At 37.2% G+C, this 20,782-nt stretch overlaps 1 protein-coding gene and 1 long non-coding RNA gene across 5 annotated transcripts; both read left to right on the forward strand.

The window, feature by feature from the left end:
* Window positions 1-262: 262 nt before the first annotated feature.
* LOC111896797 (uncharacterized) lies at window positions 263-4,382 on the forward strand. Of its 4 annotated transcripts, none has more exons than XR_008226614.1 (6): window positions 263-940; window positions 1,122-1,228; window positions 1,354-1,633; window positions 1,993-2,038; window positions 2,950-3,031; window positions 3,734-4,382. XR_008226614.1 is itself a non-coding variant. In XM_023892783.3 (3 exons), exons 1-3 carry the CDS (start codon window positions 1,016-1,018, stop codon window positions 1,998-2,000), a joined length of 501 nt encoding a protein of 166 aa, XP_023748551.1. In that variant the 5' UTR covers window positions 263-1,015; the 3' UTR covers window positions 2,001-2,785. The 4 variants fall into 4 exon arrangements, 1 of the variants encoding a protein (XP_023748551.1); XR_008226616.1 differs by having other exon boundaries at window positions 1,390-1,633; XR_008226613.1 differs by having other exon boundaries at window positions 263-1,228; window positions 1,390-1,633.
* A 184-nt stretch (window positions 4,383-4,566) lies between these two features.
* Window positions 4,567-5,344, forward strand: LOC111896796 (uncharacterized). The gene is made up of 4 exons (XR_008226617.1): window positions 4,567-4,695; window positions 4,765-4,812; window positions 4,904-4,991; window positions 5,113-5,344. It is a non-coding gene; the product is annotated as an uncharacterized LOC111896796 (long non-coding RNA).
* The last annotated feature ends 15,438 nt before the right edge of the window (window positions 5,345-20,782 follow it).

Genomic DNA, 20,782 nt, shown 5'->3' on the forward strand with positions numbered 1-20,782 from the left:
AAAGGGCGTGCCGTAAAAATAATGTCAAATCTTTAGAAATTTAAAGAATTTTGGACGCGCATTTTTGCGTGCCCTAGAATTAGTGTCTCACAAAAAAACACGGAGGGCGCTTATGTTAAAGGCGTATCGTCTAGAAATGTCGCTTTATAATTTTACAAACGCGCTCTTCAACAACTAGCAGCGGGAAAAAGGAAATAAAAAAATTAGAAAACCCGCCTTCCTTCCTTGTTTCCCCTCTTTAGCTTTGGGTATGTTCTTTGACCACAAAAATCTTCTCCGGTCATCCTCTGCCTCCCTACATCGAGTGTTGCTTGCGTCTTTCCCTTGCACTCCGACCGCCGCCACCGATTCTTCCCCGTTCGTTGACATCATTTACTTCTACCCACTGGAACCACCATATCTCCCACTCGATGTTGAACTTGTCAGAAAAAGCCCTAATTCAGTATTATACTCTCAAGTCTCAATATTAAGAATGCAAATCTTGATTCTTGTTTGTTTCTTATTCCCCACAGATAAACCGAAAAAGGGGAATTAGAATAACGAAGGTAGCGGGAGTTTTGGTCCGGTGGCCGTGGTTCATCTATCGAGCAAGGAAGATGGGAACGCAAGCAACCATGGTGGCTAGATGATGCAATCAATCGAGAAAGGGGAAACACCTTTAGTGCGGGATCAATTTGAAAAAAAAGGAGAAGGGAGAAGCAGCGATGCTTCCCTTGTCTGCCACAGCTAGGGGGAAGGCGCTCCGACGGTCTCCTTGGTTGTTCTTCCTTGTCGCCATCAGATTACACGTAGGGAGGGGACTCAACTTGTCCGATGGAGCAGGGCAAGTAGCGACTAGTAGATCAGGATGATCGATCTATTCGTGAGGAGGAGGAGGTAATTATCGGTTCTTGGTGAGCTTTCCTTGGCTTCTTAGACTCCGTCATCGGTAGAAAGTGGGGTAAGTGAGTCGGTTTCTTGTCTGGTTTCGCTGAAATAAACGGAGGGAGGAAAGGTTTGGGTGGAGGTCTAATCGATGAAAACAGTGGGAGCCTCTTGGTCTCGTCGGATGCTACTCCATCTCCAGTGGACACCTCCCATGTACTCCGTTTTACTTATGTATTTTGTCGACTATCCTGTAGGTCTCTTCTTCTTATTCACGCCTCCACCATGGACCTCAATTTTAAACCACCTGATGCTCGCTTCTTTCTTCTTGAAAGACCCTCCGTCATACCAAGTTACTATTCAGGTAGGTTTGAGCCCTAATATTGAAAAATTGATTGCTTACAACTAATAGCTTTTTTTATCTTATATTCTGTGAGTTCTTCATTTCTCATTCACATGCATCAAATTGCTTAATGAAACCTGTCCTAGGATCATTCCCTCTTTACATTTTTCCGATCTGCTCAGATCACTGATGTCGGGCCAGTTGGCATCCACGGTGGTGCGGGACAGCTGACGTCCCTTCCTCCCTCTGGGAAAAAACCACCACAACATCATTCCCAACGTATCAAGACCACAACCTCACACCCTCGCCACCAATGTACATCAAGGAATCTGCCAGCCACCACCACTAACACTTTTTTAGGTTGGATATTTGTTTGGGTTTGGTTTCTTGAAGATGTTCATGGTGTTCTGGGACTCCACAGATACGGTAAGTTATTAAATTCTTTGGTTATGATTGATATGAATTGTGCCCTAAAAGTGTTTGTTGAAATGTCAGTTTTGTTTTGGTCATTGTTAAATCATTTGATTCAAACTTATATTGCAAGATTGAGAGAAACACATACGAATGGATCATAGGAATCTAACAGTAAATCTCTTTTTTCACATATTTTTTTGTGGAGTATCCTTAAAGTTATCATTTACATGGTCGAACATGAAGTTAGAGCTAATGAAACTTCAATTGAAGAGGCTAGAAAACTTTCATAAGAATTATTTGCATCATTAAGAAGGTTTGTTATCTGTCAAATATATTTGGAAAAAAATCTAAACTTATTGTTTATGTTACAGGTTCATGAACGAATGACACAAAAAAATATTGATGGCATTATAAAAGGTATAATTTCACTACTAGAAAAAGTATAATATAATACGGTTGAAAGTATGAATATAGTACATACATAGAGGGCGTATTAGTAGAGGGGTGTATTAGATTCCATGCCTAATAGAGTACGGCTATTTAACCGTACTCTATATGTATCCTATCTATTTACAACCATCCCATAAAAGAATCTAATACACCATATTATAGCATCTAATACACCACAAACAACCGTACTTGATGTCACATCCCCCATTCCTGCAATTCATTCCTGATTGCATTCCAGCCTTATTCATCACCCAATTCCACTCCATGGATGCTGTTGCGGAACACATAGATCACCATTCCAACTGAAATGAATGGTTCAATTTCTGCAAAGCTTTTACTACAACATAAAGAAATAATTTTAACTTCATAAGAATCCTTTTCAAAGCTTCAAATTCCAAGAAATGTTTTAAAAGTACCTTCATTAATAATGTTTTGGCCTCATCTCTGACAATTTCAAAGATCTCTATGGCACTGATTATGGTATACTGATTATGGTATGACTACCTTTTACAAGCTGCAAAGTTATTGTCAAACCCCTTCCACTAACAGGGATTGATGTATTCAACACAAGAGCACTATTAATATATCCACTCATTTTGACAATATCAATCTCTTGAAACAACTATCACCATATATAATGATGTCAAAAACCTGTTGTCCCCTCATGTGACTAAATGATCAATCTCTGCAAAATGCAACCAAAACAAGTATGAAGAAGGGAACGCAGGCAAAATGGGAACATTCCATTCAATTTTGACTTTTAGGTCAAAAGAATGAATAAGAATTGTAATTTTTTTATCAACATGTTACTTCAAAATAATTCTTTTTTCATATTATTGTCTCTCATCGTTTTCTTGTGTGTGTTGTAATCCATGTAGGTTGTTGCTTTTAACAAGCCCAGTTAGGAGTTGAAGAGCATGGAAGAATTCCTCAAGTTTGACCTGGAATACGACCAACCAGGTTTACAACATTCTAATTATTTTTTTCTTTCAAGAACTTTAAATTATTATATTATTAATTTGCTTTTGTCCCTTCAATTACTAGTGTCCTACAAATACTTTAAGAATTACCTCTATGCAGATGCCCAAATCAGTATTGCTAGGTTGACGGTCGCAATGGTTATGCAATCTATAAATGAGTTGTATTAGAAAATGGATAGCTCTGTACTTGATTTCAAATTGAGCCGTACTAGATCTAGGTTTTAGCTGTATTAGATTTCAAGCTAATAACATTCATAAATCCCTGTATTCTATTCCCATTCTTACGGCATTAACCGTATTATATGCCCGTCTTAGATTAACATTACCCAGTTATAATACGAATTTTTATTACAACCGCATTAGATGTGGTGTACTACATTAGCTATTTTCCAGTAGTGTTTGTAGCAATTTATACAAAGGGGTTTTTTGTTTTAACTTAATGAGATTAATTAATGGGTAAAATTAAACCCTTTTGAATGAATAGACTATGTGATCTAAGTTTGTTCTGTTTCAAAGCATGGTCACTGTTCTTGATAAACTTCAGTTTGGTGTACACTCTCTTTCTTCTTGATGATGTAGTTTTAAGAATATATGTTCTGTAATGCAATTAATGATGCTTCATTTAAGTGGGTAATATTCCAGTTCTCTTACCATAGCCGCCTTCTGATTCTATCATTCTTAGGCAGCTGACTGTATGGCTGCTTAGCCGCATTTCGGGACAGCTGACTATATGGTCGACAGTTTTCTAGGTGAAAGTACTTATCTTTTCTTACATTCATGAACCATATCTGATGCCATTTTGTTTTTGTTATTTTATATTGCATTGACAGCTTTGTAATTGCATGCTCTTACTAAACTGTATATTACAACTCTAGCTTGACTAAATCTTTTAACCATACTGGGGAGAAATTGATAAATCCATCAACAAATTTGACTCCAAAGAATAAAGACGATTTTTATTTGGAAAAGAGGCAATTCTTGTCATGATTTTCACTGATCTTACATCTTGTTTTTTATATCAAGTTTAAAGTTTACTTAATCTGCATGATTTTTGTTTCTATACTTATTTTATTTAGATTTAAATGCATATTCTGCAACTACAACTTTATTTTACCAATGGCTTTCTTATAATTTATGTTGACATTTGTTTTTTTACCAATTTATGCAACGAAATGGACTTGTTACAAATCTATGCAAATGCCAAAATTCGTGAATTAATTGCAACAATTTGAAACATGACTACTTGCATAATTCTTGTTAGTAAAAAGTCATTGCATAATGGCATGTGTTCATTTCAATCCTAGAAAGATTATCGCACCTTAGAGAGTAGATTCTTTTCACCATAATGGCATGTGTTCATTTCAATATACATATATATATATATATATATATATATATATATATATATATATATATATATGTATATATATATATATATATATATATACATATATATATATATATATATATATATATATATATATATATATATATATATATATATATATATATATATATTTCTAATGCGTTTTGATTTTGTGAAAAAAGTTTGTGAGTGCTAGTTAGCCTTTGAATGCTTTTGCTTTTATTGTTGATGGTTTGCATTATGGAGTTTCAGACTTCTCGTATGCTGCTTATTCCATGGTATGCTTTTTTTTAGACATGAATATAAAATTACATATTTGCCCTTGGATTAATATGTTTTCACTGTAGATGCTTGTTGGGATTTTATCGTCTGTAATTGCAACTTGTTATGAGATGGTATTACCACATTTTTCATACTAATACTAATTACTAAGGCAGATTTCATTTGAAGTGTCTCTTGGATTAATAATAGCACAATGTTTATCAGGCCAAAACCATTGCATTTTGCAATAGTTGATGAACTTGATTATGTCCTAATTGATGAGGGAAGAAACCCATTGCTGATAAGGGGTGAGGTATGTCTTCTTACTTTGAGTGCTGTACGGATAAATGATGTTTAAAAAATATTTGGGAAAGTAAACAAAAGGAACTAGTTACTTAACAACTTTGATATTTTGATATGCATCTCATTCTCAGGCTAGCAAGGATGCTGCACGTAACACAGTTGCTGCTAAAGTAGCTGAGCTTCTCATGCGTGGCCTCGTATTTTACCTTTTTGCCCTTCTTTTTCCTTTTTGATGTCTTGTTATCCATCTCCATTGTATGCGTATCTCATTGTTTGTTCCACTACACATCATGTAAATTTATATATTGTAACAAATAGAATTGTAAGACATTAAATTTTATGAAATGGATTATATTTTTTGTATATGATATTTTATTTTATATTGTGAGGCATTAAATGCAAATTTAATTTGAAAATTAGTAAATCTATAAAAAATATTTTTTTTTAACATTTAAAATTATGATACGCAAACATGCGTGTCATCTTCATTTATGACATGGCCTTTCTTGACAGAGGCTTTCTTGATACGCATTGCGTGTCATTAACATGCGCGTCGTAAGGTTACGACATGCGAATGCGTATCGTCTTCCTTTATGACAGGGCCTTCCTTGATACGCATTGCGTGTCGTAACCGCGCGTCGTAAATGCGCGTCATAAATGCGCGTCGTAAATGCGCGTCGTCTATAGACGACGCGCAAAAGCGCGTCGTCTCTCTTTATGACAGGGCCTTCCTTGACACACATTTGCGCGTCGTCTGAGCGTTTTACGACGCGCAATGAGCGTCGTAAAAGGCCTTTTTCTAGTAGTGATTATAATCAAGTTTTGATGTCATGCTTAGAGATTAGGTAATAAATCCCCATTTTGAACTAATACGGGTTCAATACATGCATTGGACATGAATGTCTATAAAGCACCAACCTTTGGGATGGTTTTGGTTTTTGAATCACTTCTAGAAAGGATAAACCTCAGAATTTGAGGATTAAGTGATTGTTGGTTAAGATCTTGCATTATTAAGCTTTATGGATTGATCTTTGAACCTTTTTGGGTAGTCCCAATGGATAAAGTTGGAAACTTTATCCTTCTGGACCACGTTATGGGCTAGATCTGAGATTTGGAGCTCTTAGAATTGGAGAAAACAACTTAATGTATTAAGTTGTTGAAACTCGGGCAAACACGGCGTGTTGGCTGGGGTTTTCCCGACTATTTAGATGATGGTGAAACATGGCATGGCCAATGGGCAACACGGCGTGTTTGGTCAGCATGGACTGTTGACTTTGACTTTGACGAGAAGTTTGATTAGGGTTGACCATGGGATATTTTGGGCTTTATTTGGGCCTTTTTGGATTATTAGGTTTGGGCTTAAGTCCTGGTCCAAACTAGGTAAGGGTTAAATTGGTCATTTACCCTAATACTGGTCTGATGGTTTGAATGTGAATCTAATTATTAATTGAATGTTATTTGGTTTTGATAGCCCGGGGATCTGTCAACCAACAGTCAGGGATTATCTATTTGATTCAGCAGTGCAAGGTGAGTTTCCTCACTATGCTTAGTAGGTCAAAGGCACTAATGTCAACCCATAGTTTATATGTTGGGATGCTAAATGGATGCCTGCCTTTTGCATGTTTTGTGTATGGTATGCTTACCGGGCGAGGCTCGATGCTAGGCGGGGCCTGATGAGTAGATTGTATGTTGGTCATTAGTATCTACATTTATGCTTATCAGGTGAGGCTCGATGTCGGGCGGGGATCGATGATTGTATGGTATGTTATAGTCGTAGTGATTACTGCATGTCCTAGTAAGGTTATATGTTTATATGATTATGTGTGTATTAGGTAAGGCCCAAAGTCAAGTGGGGCCTAGTGATGGACAGATTTGTAATCCGAGCGGGGGCCAAAGCCGAGCGGGGCACGATGTTAGGCAGGGCCCAAGGTTAAGTGGGACTCAATACCAGGCGAGGCCCAATGCAGGGTGGGAGCCCAGCATGTGATTTATGTTTGTAAGGTATGTGGTATCTTGGGGAGATCACTAAGCTTTGTGCCTACGATTTTCAATTTATGTTTCAGGTACTTCAGTTTTCAAATGAAAGAGCTCGGGATGATTGTAGAGCACATACTATATGGTTTCCGCTTTTTGAGATATTACTCTGATAGATATGATGTTTGATACACTTATTTTCATTTGGGTTGTATGTATAACATTTTTTTAATACTATTTTATTTTAAAATGAAATTTTTGGATCATATTTTTGGGACGTTACAAATTGGTATTAAAGCCTGGGTTTGAGGGATTTAGACATATGCTCGGGTGTGTCTGAACTCAAACTGAGGTTTTGGTAAAGTTTTAAAAAAGAAAAATATTTTTAAGAAAAATAGTTTTCTAAGATAAGAAAGGGTGTGGTGCATGCAATCAGCCAAACTCAAGTAAGTTTCTCCCAAAATACCCATACATGTTATCTAGTATGAGCTAGTCTACTTAAGATGTTGCAAAAGGGTGTTGAAATTGACCAAATGTGCAACGGCGCATGCTACGTGTGAGTGAATGCGGCACACATGCCTCTATGTAGTGTGCTCGAAGAACAAGAAAAACAACAATTTTGGAAAATCGTTGTTTCGTCCAATTTTCAACACAATAACCAAATAAGGATGTTCGACTAGGCTTCTAGAATGCAAATAGGTATTTCATTTCTTCTAAAACATTACGAATTTAAGGAATTAGTTAAAAGTTTTGAAAAAAATTGAATTCTAAAAAATCAAAATGAGGATCAATGGATGAAATAAACTCGAAATTGAGTATCTAGGAATTAAAATCGGTAGTATGGTTAGCTAAATTACTCATCAATTTCACGAAATTTAACCAAAATCCATCAATCGATAAAAGCCTCAAAAAACCTAAAAACGCGAAATTAAGCCTAAATATGTTATTGGATTAAGTATAGAGGTCACCTGGAAGCAGAAGAGTCGAATGAGATAAAAAATCAAAGTTCGAGAGTAGGTGTATAATGTGTACGTCATGCATGTGGGACCCAATAGAGAAAAAAGAGGGGGACCAAATAGATGTTGGAAAAGTATAGAATGAGGCCAAAAATTGACTTTAATGATGATCTATTGCATGTGTGTGCGGCGCACATCGTGTGCCCATCGCGCATGTCCAAAATTTTTAAAATTGACACTTTTCATCCCCAAAAGCTTTTGATTCCCTAGATATTAAAACCTTTTAGGAGTTTTAATTTGTTTAGAGGACTGGGGGCAACGAAGAAATATTTCCTTTGAATAATAAGAAATTTTTTTCATAATAAGAGTTGTTGGGAAAGCAACAATAGCATGTCGTAGTAAGAGAGAAAACGATAATAAATTAAAAGATACATATAATAGAATTAAAGTCTTTATTTAACAAGCGATAAGAAGGCAAGTTGTTCGGAAAGCAAATCTAGTACCCTACAAATGGAAAAAGTAGTGTTTTCCCAGTAAATCAAGGATAGAATGACAACCCATTAGGAACAACGAGTAACCTTCTTGTTGTCATAGTAGGATAACAATCCTTCAATGCTAACCTATATTGACTCGACTACCATTCATACCATGATTCAACGTAAAGTCTCTGATGTTAGGAAATCTCAAAGCTAGTAAGGATGAAGGAAGCAATAAGGAAGATACTCAAATGAATAGACCATATCAAGATTTTGTTAGCAGTAAATCGAGATCTTTTTATCAAGACAGAGGAGTAGATAGTCTGATCCATTGGATAAAAGAGATAGAGAGCAAGTGTGTTGGTGAACATAGAGTTAATTTTGCAACATGCATGGGAAGGGATCTCCTCTAGTGGAGTATCCAAGTCAAGGCCTTAGGTGTAGACGAAGCCTATGCACCCCCTAGGAAGAGTTAAAGAAGCAGATGATAAAGGAGTTTCATTCAATAAAAGACATAGCACGAGTGAAACAAAAATTCAGTCATCTTAAAAACAAGCAATCAGCCTTGGCCTATCATGGCCACTCGCTCCAGATGCAAAACCAGATCTTATTATGAACACCATACTGAAAAATGAACCAAAATTATATCAGAAATGCCACAATCCATACCATCATAGGTAGACTAAATCCTCGGCGTTTGTGACTTCCTTAGTACACGTACGGGTCATGTGCTTCTAGTAGTATGGGCTCATACTAGCTTCCACACCTACTCATATTTGTCTCAATGGATCATCGCAAACTGCCATAAAATAAATCCATGACTACAATATGTGACATCCCAAATTTCAAGACCAGAAAACACCGATTTTTATGCTTTATTTGAAAATCATAGTACCCTTTTAAAGAAATATGTTGCAGAATTTGTTCCCAAAAATATGATAAAGAATTTATCAAAGCATTTCTGAATAAATGTATTTTTATTATATTAAAATCTCGGGATGTCATTGTCAATACAGATCAAAAGCATAAACAGAAGCAACATATGCCTTACAACATCTATTTATTCTAGTGGCCTATAATCCATTGATCTCTCATCAGATCATCACTCTTGTGCTCTCTTGCCACTACCTGTATACAAGAAACTGAGTGGGTTAGGCTTGGGAGCTTGGTGAGCACATAGGGTTTTCAACCCACAATAATTAAGTTTATTAATTTCATCACATTAATCAACCCGATTACCTGTTCCTGTTATTTTCACTTTCTGTGCCTAAAGCATTTAAATTAATGGACCTAGCCTAAGAATCATCATTGGGATGACAATACTGCTTAAGGGATTCCTTAGCAGTATATGTTAGTAAGGCAACCATGAGGAGATGGAGTACACCGGTGAGCACATCCTTCACAAACATCTACAGGTTGGGAGCTTGCCATACTAAACTGTCTAGAATAGTCTATGGTCGTCACCTGTACTCCGCTAGATGACCAAGTCAGCTTAAAAATCGAGGCCACTCATCATTTTATTTCATCACACATCAACTATATCATCTACCCATGTTTTACCCAGAGTATTCGTATATATAAAATACATATACAGTTTAAATCATTTAAAACATGTATAAATCGTTCATCCAACATATATATCAGGAACAAAAATAATATGCACACATAGCATGTAATTTATATTAAATACTTCATATATATGTGTAAGATGAAAGTAACTATGCACTCACTTGTTAAAGCGATGATTCCCAACTCGGACAGCGCTTCGCTTCTAATAATTCTATTTTCCTTTGACGAAGCCTAGTATCATTAATGCTAGATTTTAGTCTAATATTTATTAAGAGTATTTACAAATGATATCATTTTATAAGTGTTAAACAATACTTTTCAACCACTATATACAGACACATACTAGACATGAAACACCGGAGGGCAGGACCATTTTAGCATTATAGCACTTCTGAAATCCAATAACCCTATGCGGCCCTTCAAACCAGATTCTGCATACCGCGAGTAGTTAAAAATATTATAATAACACTTTTTATATTTTATTATATAATATATATTTTTTATACGTTCATAATAACGATAATAAACTTAAACATAAGCTATACTTAAAGTAGGGTAAGCATAAATTACTTACCGGGAGGTTTGGCTAAGAATCGGGCTCTACGGGGGCAGAACTTCCGAGCCAAAAACTTCTTTTTCTCGGAGCCTTCTGGCGCTCCGGGGCTTTCCTCTAGCACTTAGAAGTTACTAGAGCTTTGAGAGGGTTTTAGAGAGAGGTTAGAGAGAGAGAGAGAGAAAGGTGAAGGTGTGAGTAAAAGTGGCAACCCTCGCACCCCTTTTATAGGGAGTTTGGTCCTCGATACGCTAGGCATACCTCAGAGGTACGTTGTGCGTACGAGGACTACTCTCCGTGTATGAAGGGACAGATGGCGAGGTTCGGACGGAGTGACGTGGACGTTTCGGAGCCAAGTATTGCGAGACTACGGGACGTACGCTTCATCTACGCGGGGCGTACTCACCCTCACAACAGCCCTTTCCAACTTCGTAATTCCGTAACTTTCACATATGAGCTCCGTTTTCGATGTTCTATATACCCACGCGTAGGTGTGCCAAATCTTAGAAAAATCATAACTTCCTCATACAAAGTCAGATTTGAACTTTCTTTTTAGGTATGCTCTCAGTTTAACGTATACTATGGTTTTCATTTAGATCGATAAAGCTGAAAAGTACTTTATTGTAAACTCACTATTTACATCACACAACGTTGTGCCGGTTTTGTCGTGAAACTTTAACAGATCATAACTTCATCATTATAACTCGGATTTCGGCGTTCATTATATCTATGAAATCCTTGTCACGGCCACTAAAATTTTCTTCATAGATATTGCGTCTAACTATTATTTTATTTTTAACGCTTATTTTCATTCTTAACTTATTATATCTTATAAATTAGTATAATGCACATAAAACCGCATAATTGACATAATAGTCAAGTAATTCATCTTTATTATTTTAAAGTAGGTTATAGTTGTTAACCCTAACTATTGCATCATCATACTAATGCTTAGCCTAGAAACACGGGTATTACAATTCTCTCATCCTTAGGGTGATTCCGTCCCGGAATCATGCATCAGCAAACATATGTGGATAGCAACTCATCATGTCACTCTCTATTTCCCAGGTAAGGTTCGGCCCATTTGTATGTTTCCATAGCACAAGCACTAAGTCGACCATCTTGCATCACAACTTTTTTGTCATACGGTCAGCAAATGTCTCAGGCTCTTCGATTAGCCTCTTATTCTCGTCCATCCTTAACTCCGTAAGTGGAATTATATCGGAAACTTCTCCGTGAACTTCCTCAAATAAAACACATGGAAGGTGTTATGAGTACCATCTAGTTCTTCCGGCAAGTCCAACTTGTAAGCTTGGTTCCCAATCCTCTGATGAAATTTGAATGGTCCAATAAACCTTGGACTCAACTTTCCTCTCTTTTTGAATCTTATAAGTCCCTTCCACAGTGATACTTTGAGAAAACCAAATCTCCAACTTCGAATGTCATCGGTCGTTGCTCTTTGTCAGCATACTCTTTTGGTGATCCTAAGCTGCTAACATTCTTTCTTTAATCACTTTCAACTTTTTGGCAGTCTGATGGACTATCTCGGGGCCTATAAACTTCTTTTCTCTGATCTCAAGCCAACGAGACAACGTACGACACTTATATATGTATAAGGATTAATAAGGTGTCATCTTGATGCTTGTATGGTAACTATTGTTGTAGGAAAACTCTACCAATGGTAAATGCTCATCCCAGTTACCATGGAATTCTAGGGTACATGCTCTTAGCATATCTTCTAATGTTTGAATCGTTCTTTTTCTTTGACCACCAGTCTGCGGATGGTAGGTTGTACTTAAACACAATTTCATACCCATTTCTTCTTGCAGGCTCCTCCAATACCTTGATGTGAAATGACTATCACGATCTGATACAATCGTTAAAGGAACACCGTGAAGTATTATTGCCTCCTTCATGTAAGCGTTTTCAAGATTATCCATAGACAATCTCTCATTGGCTTCTATGAAGTGTGCACACTTTGTGAAACGATCCATGACTACCCAAACCATGTCATGGCCATTCTTCATTCTGGGCAATTTAGTCACAAAATCCATGGTGATGTCTTCCCAGTTACCCATGGATACAGGTAAAGGTTCTAAACTCTCATATGGTTTCTGATGTTGTGCTTTAACTCTCACACATGTTGCACAATTTGTCACATACTTTGTAACATCGAGCTTCATCGTCGGCCACCAGTAGTAAGGTCTTAGATCCCTATATATCTTATTGATGTCGGGATGAATCGAGTACATGGTCTTGTGAGCTTCTTCCATCAGAAGATTTCTTATTTCGCCCATCTTAGGTACCCAAATCCTATCTTGGAATACCTTCAATCCTAGATTATTTGTACTCAACACCAAAGTTTTGCCTAAACGTTCTTCCTTTTGGTTATTTTTCTCTAAAGCTTCTTCCTGAACTTTCTTGATGATTTCCACAATCGTTGAGACAACTTCAGTTCTTAACGCTCTCGGCCATTTTCTTTCCAAGTTTACCTTTCGACTTAGAGCATTAGCTATGATATTTTTGATTTACCAAGGTGCTAAAGTATCCCACAGTTGTAATCATTGAGCAATTCTAGCTAGCGTCGTTGTCTCATGTTCAATTCCTTTTGATCAAAGAGATACTAGAGACTCTTATGATCAATGAAAAGTTTTCACTTCTTGCCGTAAAGATAATGCCTCCATATCTTTAATGTGAATACTACTGCTACCAATTCTAGGTCATGAGTGGGGTAGTGCTTTTCGTGCTCTTTCAATTGTCGAGATGCATATGATATCACCTTATCTCCCTGGGTCAAAACGTAACCTAACCCAACTCCAGATGCATCGCTATAGACTGCGGAGTCTTCAACTCCGTCAGGTAAAGAAAGAATCGGTGCTTCACACAACTTCTTCTTTAATTTCTCGAATGCTTCTTCATGTTTCTCAATCCATGTATATGTAGCTCCTTTATGGGTCAAATCTGTCAATGGAGCAGCTATCAAAGAAAAGCCTTGGATAAATCTTTGGTAATATCCAGCTAATCTAGAAAGCTTTGAATCTCCATGGGACTTTTTGGTCGTTCCCACTTTATCACATCTTCAATTTTTGTTGGGTCAACCATTATTCCCTCTTGGTTAACCACATGACCTAAGAATTAGACTTCTCGAATCCAAAAATCACATCTAGAGAACTTTACGTACAATTTATCCTTCTTCAGAACTTCTAATACTTCTTGTAGATGCTTGCCATGCTCCTGCTGGCTCATTGAGTAAATTAGAATGTCATCTATGAACACTATAACGGATTTATCAAGGAATGGTTTACAAATCATATTCATCAAATCCATGAATGCAGTTGGAGCATTGATTAGTCCAAATGACATAACCAAGGACTCATAGCGTCCGTATCTCATTCTGAATGTGGTCTTCTCAATATGTTACTTTCTTACTTTCAGTTGATGATATCCTGACGTAAGATCGATCTTTAAGAAATAGCTTGAACTTTACAGGTGATCGAATAAGTCATCAATCCTTGGCAATGGATACTTGGTTTTCACCATTGCCTTATTCAGCTCTCTATATTCTATGCACATCCTCATGCTTCCATCCTTCTTCACGAAGAACACTAGAGCTCCCCAGGGTGATGAACTAGGTCTAAAAAAACCGTTCTCTAATAAATCCTAAAGTTGCATCATAAGCTCCTTCATCTCTGTCGGCTCTAATCGGTATGGTGCTTTTGCTATTGGTGTCGATCCTGGTAACAAGTCTATTCGAAACTCCACTTTTCTATCAGGAGGTAATCCAGGAAGATCTTCAGGAAAGACTTCAGCATAGTTACACACCACTAGTATTCTTTGTATTTCTTTCTTCTCCTTCTTTGCATCGATTACCAATGACAAGTATGATGTGCATCCTTTGGACAAGCATTTTCCGCCTTTTATCAGGGAAATGATTCCAGTATTTACTCTATGTTAGTCCCCGTACACCATAAATGACTCTTTTCGAGGTGGGTTTACTCTTACTATCTTCTTCTTGCACAATATCTCAACATCATTAGCGCTAAACCAATCCATTCCCAGTACGATGTTGAAACCATTCAACTCAGTGGGTAACAGATCCTTGTGGAATTCGTTTCCGTTCAAGTTGATGACGACGTTTTTAATGCAATTGCTATCAGGTATGAATTTTCCACTGGCAACTTCGACAATAGAGCATTATCAAGTTTATCTACAAGCAATGCTAGTCTTCTACCAAATTTGTGAGATATAAAGGAGCAATTTGCTCCATAATCAAACAATATATTAGCAGGAAATCGACTTACAAGAAAGGTACCTAAAGCGACATCTGTTGCATCCTTTGTGGCTTCCAAGGTCATCTGGAAATCTCTCACCTTTGGCCTCGGTGGAGCATTAGGCCTTGCCACCTCCTTCTTCTTTGGGCAGTCCCTCAAAATATGCCCTTCTTCATTGCACCAATAACGGACCTTCTTGTTGAATGTGCAGTCATCGACATAGTTTCCATCATTTCCACTCTTAAAATATGTCACCTCCTTACCACATTTCCCTCGAAATATGTCCTTCTTCATTGCACCCATAACAGACCTTCTTTTTGCACTTCTTGTACCACTTCGCTTCACCTCCTCCTCCTCCTCCAAATTTCCTTGAACCGGACTTCAAGAATTTGCTCTTCTTGTTGGACCTTGAAGATCCATCAAACTTCCTTTTCTCACCAACCTCATCTCTCTCAATACCATTTTCCCTTAAGTTGGCCTCAACATTCTTAGTTCCTCCAATAGCTGTTTTCAATGTAGTTTCCATTTTGACCGTTGGGTCAAAGTCCGATGGAAATCCGTTAGCAAACTTATCTATCTTTGCGAGTTCAGTAGGCACCAAGTAGGGAAAGCTTCATCCTTTCGGTGAATATGGTGGCATAGTCATCAATACTCATGTTTCCTCTCTGCAGGTTCTGAAACTCATTATTCAGGTCTATCAGATCTACCTCCGAGTAGTATTGCATCCTCAACTGCTCCATGAAGGCTTCCCAAGACATCCTCATGGCTTCTCCTCGTAGCATCGTATATGCCAACAACTTCCACCTGCTTAAAACCCTGGTCTTCAGTATTCTGACTGCAAAGACGGTCTTTTGTTTGTCACTATAGTTGCAAATTTCAAATAACATCTCCATTTCAGAGATCCAATCTATAATCTCTACTAGTTTTGGTCTTCTGGAAAGACTTAGTGGTTTAGCACCAAAAAATTTCTTATACATACACCCATCCCTGTCAATCCCTCCATCTTGGTTATTCCTTCCAACCACTGGCGGTTTAGCTTGGCCAACGATTCTACTTAGTTTCCATTATATTAAAATCCTCGGGATGTCATTGTCAATACAAATCAAATGCATAAACAGAAACAACATATGCCTTACAATATCTATTTATTCTAGTGGCCAATAATCCATTGATCTCTCATCAGATCATCACTCTTGTGCTCTCTTGCCACTGCCTGTATACAAGAAACTAAATGGGCCATGCTTAGGAACCTGGTGAGCACATAGGGTTTTTAACCCATAATAATTAAGTTTATTAATTTCATCACATCAATCAACCCAATTACATGTTCCTGTTATCCTCACTTTCTGTCCCTAAAGCATTTAAATTAAAGGACCTAGCCTAATGATCATCATCGGGATGACAATATTGCTTAGTGGATTCCTCAGCAATATATGTCACTAAGGCAACCATGAGGGGGATGGAGTACACTAGTGAACACATCGTTCACAAACACATACAGGTTGCGAGCTTGCCAGCGTTCCACTAGACTCTCTAGAATAGTCTGTTGTCGTCACCTATACCCCACTAGATGACTAAGTCAACTTAAACATTGAGGCCTCTCATCATTTTGTTTCATCTCACATCAACTATTTCATCCTACCCAATATACTCGTAGATATAAAATACATATAAACTTTAAATCATTTAAAACATGGATAAATTGTTCATCCAGCATAGATATTAGGAACACAAATAATATTCACACATAACACGTAATTTATATTAAATACTTCATATCTATGTGTAAGATGAAAGTAAATATGCACTCACTTGTTAAAGTGATGATTCCCAACTCGAGCAACGCTTCGTTTTAATAATTGTATTTTCCTTTAACGAAACCTAGTATCATTACCGCTAGATTTTAGTCTAATATTTATTGCGACCATTTACGAATGGCATTGTTTTATAAGTGGTAAACAATAGTTTTTAACCACTATATACAGACAGGGGCCATACATGAAACACCGGAGGGCATGACCAATTTAGCATTATAGCACTTCTGAAATCCAACAATCCTATGCAACCCTTCAAACCAGATTCCCCGTACCGTGAGTAGTTAAAGGATATTATAATAACACCTTTTATATTATATTATATTATATTATATATATATATATATATATATATATATATATATATATATATATTGTTTATAAGTTCATAATAACGATAATAAACTTAAACATAAGCTATACTTAAAGTATGGTAAGCATAATTTAGTTACCGGGAGGTTTGGCTAAGAACCGGGCTTTGTGGGGGAAGAACTTCCGAGCCGAAAAGCTCTTTTTCTTGGAGCCTTCCGATGTTGTGGGGCTTTCCTCTGGAACTTAGAAGTTACTAGGTCTTTTGGATGGTTTTAGAGAGAGGTTAGAGAGAGAGAGAGAGAAGGGTGATGGTGTGAGTAAAAGTGGCAACCCTCGCACCCCTTTAATAGGGAATCTGGTCCTTGGTATGTTGGGCGTACCTCGGAGGTACGTTGTGCATTCATGCTCTGCGTACGAAGGGACAGATGGTGAGGTGGATGGGGCGACTTGGACGTTTCAATGCCAAGTATTTTGAGACCGCAGGGCGTATGCTTCATCTACGCGGGGCATACTCACCCTCGCAGCAGCCTCTTCCAACTTCTAAATTCTATAACATTTGCATACGAGCTCCATTTTCGATATTCTTTATATCCACGCATAGGTGGAGACGTACTCTATAACTTTTGTTTAGACTCCGTCGGCTAATTTTTAATTTATTTTTAAAGTTATATTTTAACTGGCATGCATCCGTTAAAAATTCATAACTTTATCATCCGAAGTTCATTTTCGTCTGTATTTTTATCGTTGAGCTCCTATTAATGAGATCTTTGATTCTTGTTTAGGTTCCGTCGGCTAAAAATCAGTCGATCTAAAGTTCGAATTCCAGCCGCCAGACTGCTATGTCAAATCTTAGAAAAATCATAACTTCATCATACGAAGTCAGATTTGGACGTTCTTTTTAGGCAGGCTCTTTGTTTAACATATACTACGACTTTCGTTAAGATTGATAAGGCTGAAATGTACTTTATCATAAACTCACTTTTTACGTCACACAGCGTCGTGCCAATTTGTCGTGAAACTTCGACAGGTCATAACTTCATCGTTATAACTCGGATTTCGGCATTCTTTATATCTCTGGAATCCTTGTCACGACCACTACAACTTTCTTCATAGATATTGGGTCTACATATTAGTTTTTTTTATGCTTATTTTTATTTTTAACTTATTATATCTTATAAATGAGTATAATGCACATAAAATCACATAATTCACATAATATTCAACTAATTCCTATTTACTACTTCAAAGTAGGTTACAATTGTTGTCCCTAACTATTACATCATCATACTAATGTTTAGCCTAGAAAGACGGAGTTACACGATACGCAAACATCCTATCCTCACTTCTCGAGAGTGGCTAATCACTCCTCACCAGGCCGTCTACACCCACATACTCACCTATGAAACTTCCACCAACCCTGTAACTGCTCGTGCATGCTAATCATACATAACACTGGATCCCATAGAGAGTCGAATACCTGATTCTACCACAAGCGCACAACCAAACAAGGAACATGATATAAGGCTAAATCAAACATTCTCAAGCTATCAATCTTAGTTATGTACAACTGTGATGTACATGCTAAGAGACTACAATAATGATGTCAATTTCATCTAACATACAAGAAGTCCTACTAAGCTATCAGGCGTCATACATCAGACAATTGTTTTATCATGTAACTCCTGAACATCCCTAGCTGTCACTAGTATGCAGTTCTATCGTAATCATCAATAACAAATAACAGTGTAGGTAACTTGGGATAAACTTGCTTGCTCCAATTGATTGTACAGATATCCTCCTTCTTTTGTTATTTTTGAAAATCATTTGAAAACTATTTTGAAATCAATTATGAAAATATTACAAATCTATAGTTTGAGTTTGGATTCACATGAATGCTCATCCAATTAGCTCAAACCAGGGCTCTAATACCAACTTGTAACGTCCCAAAAATCAAGTATAATTTTTTTTTAAATCCAAGCAAAACCCATCATTGCTTACAAAACATTGCTCTCAAAAGTACTAACCACAAATAAGAGTATCGCAAAATCCAAAATCATAAAATTGGAAGAGTGTGCACAATCTTGGCTTTGCTTACCCCAGGTCATTTGAAGTATCTAAAACATAATACTGAAAACAGTAAGCCAAAGCTTATTGAATTCCCCTAAAGTACCACACACAACATGGTTTGTACATATAGCATGTTGGGTCCACAACCTCCTCGGTTGGATTACTCTGGTCCATAACCTCCTGTTTGGATTGCATTGGCCCATAACCTCCTGGTTGGATTGCCACGCATATATCATATTCGGTCCATAACATCCTGGTTGGATTACCCTGGCCCACCAACCTCCCGGTTGGATTGCCCTAGGTTTGTTAGCTTATAACATGAAGTAGTATAGCCTCAACCCAACCACCCTATGTCAACCTAAGCAACAAATAAACACATAACCAGCAAACATATAATCGTGCAGATCTAGCAGATCAATATCACATAGAAACATCCTACATACCAAGATGTATAACTTAATGTGCCGACATTGGTGCCTTCCACCCATAAGTATAGTGAGTAAAATTCACCTCATAGCCTAAAAAGATAACTAAACATGTCATAGCTCCAACTGTCAACTCTACGGATCATATATATCAAAAACAGTGACCTAGACTAAATTCACGGCTTAAAATACCCAAAATACCTGTAAAACTTGGTCAAAATCCTGATCAAGGTCAAAGGTCAGGAGTCAACCGAGTCAACTCAGGCTGAGTACGCCTGGCATACTTAGCATGTATGCACAACTTACTCACAATGTAGATATGGGAGCTTAAGAGAGTATGTGCAGTGTACCCAAAATTATGCCTAACATACTCCACTTCCATCAATTCCTTCTAAAAAGAGCTTAATCCATTAATTCCTTTCATCCAAATCCCAGATCCAGTCCTAAATAACGTTGTAAATCATAAAGTTTCCAACTTTATTATCTGGCATGGCTATTAAGGAACCAAATCTAAAACCTTAACCTCTTAATCCCATTAAGACACCATAAACTCTGCATGGAAGGACTAGAAGGGCCAATATTACATTTTTATCACTCTAGACACTCTAAAACATCCAAAAGAACAACACCTTTGGTCTAGAGTAGCTCACACTCAAATAGAAAAAGATTATAGGGCCAAAATGAACATAAACTCAAGGCTAACAAGATCTAGACAAAAGACATCAAGATCCGAACTATGTACCTCCAAATGATGCTTGAGGGCAAGAAACTTTGGGATCCATGAGATCTTGAGCTTCTATAGTTAATCTAGTTATTTCTTCCTCCTTCAATAACACCAACCACAAAGTCTAAGGCTTAAAATGCTAAAAAAAAGGTGGATTAGGGTTTGCAAAGCACAAAACAGGGCTGGAGGCTGATGAGAGAAGGAGTCATGGGGAGTTAATGATGTTTAAATAGGGCCCTAACCCTAAAAATAGGGTTTAGCCTTCGACCTCATACGCCTAGCATACAAATTGTATGCTTAACATATCAGGCAAATCCAAAATTTTCATTTAAGGCTCCTTACAACCAATTTTGCAAATAAAATTCATACTAGGGTAGAAATGAAAAATACCTGGAAAACAAGGTGTTACAGAAGATCATTCCTATAGCGGTCCAGAGTACTATTTTACAGCTATTTCATGAGATGTCAACCATACAACATTCAATTTCTACCTCGTCACCTCTATCCCAGGGGAGTTTGTTACTTTTTCTCCCTTTTTACTTTTATGTTCTTTAATTGTGTTAAGTATGCAATGAGGACATTTCCTAAGTTAAATGTGAGGTTAGGGGGTTAGATAGAGTAGTAATGCAAGCATATTGAAAAAATTATATATATTATTAA

This window comes from Lactuca sativa, chromosome 9 (assembly GCF_002870075.4).
Source record: "Lactuca sativa cultivar Salinas chromosome 9, Lsat_Salinas_v11, whole genome shotgun sequence".
Taxonomy (NCBI): domain Eukaryota; kingdom Viridiplantae; phylum Streptophyta; class Magnoliopsida; order Asterales; family Asteraceae; genus Lactuca; species Lactuca sativa.

Bases quoted from the DNA above. Each gene is read 5' to 3' on its own strand.
- LOC111896797 (XM_023892783.3), top strand. From the start codon at position 1,016: ATGAAAACAGTGGGAGCCTCTTGGTCTCGTCGGATGCTACTCCATCTC. The intron at 1,229-1,353 runs GTAGGTTTGAGC...AACCTGTCCTAG, and splicing joins CATACCAAGTTACTATTCAG to GATCATTCCCTCTTTACATT.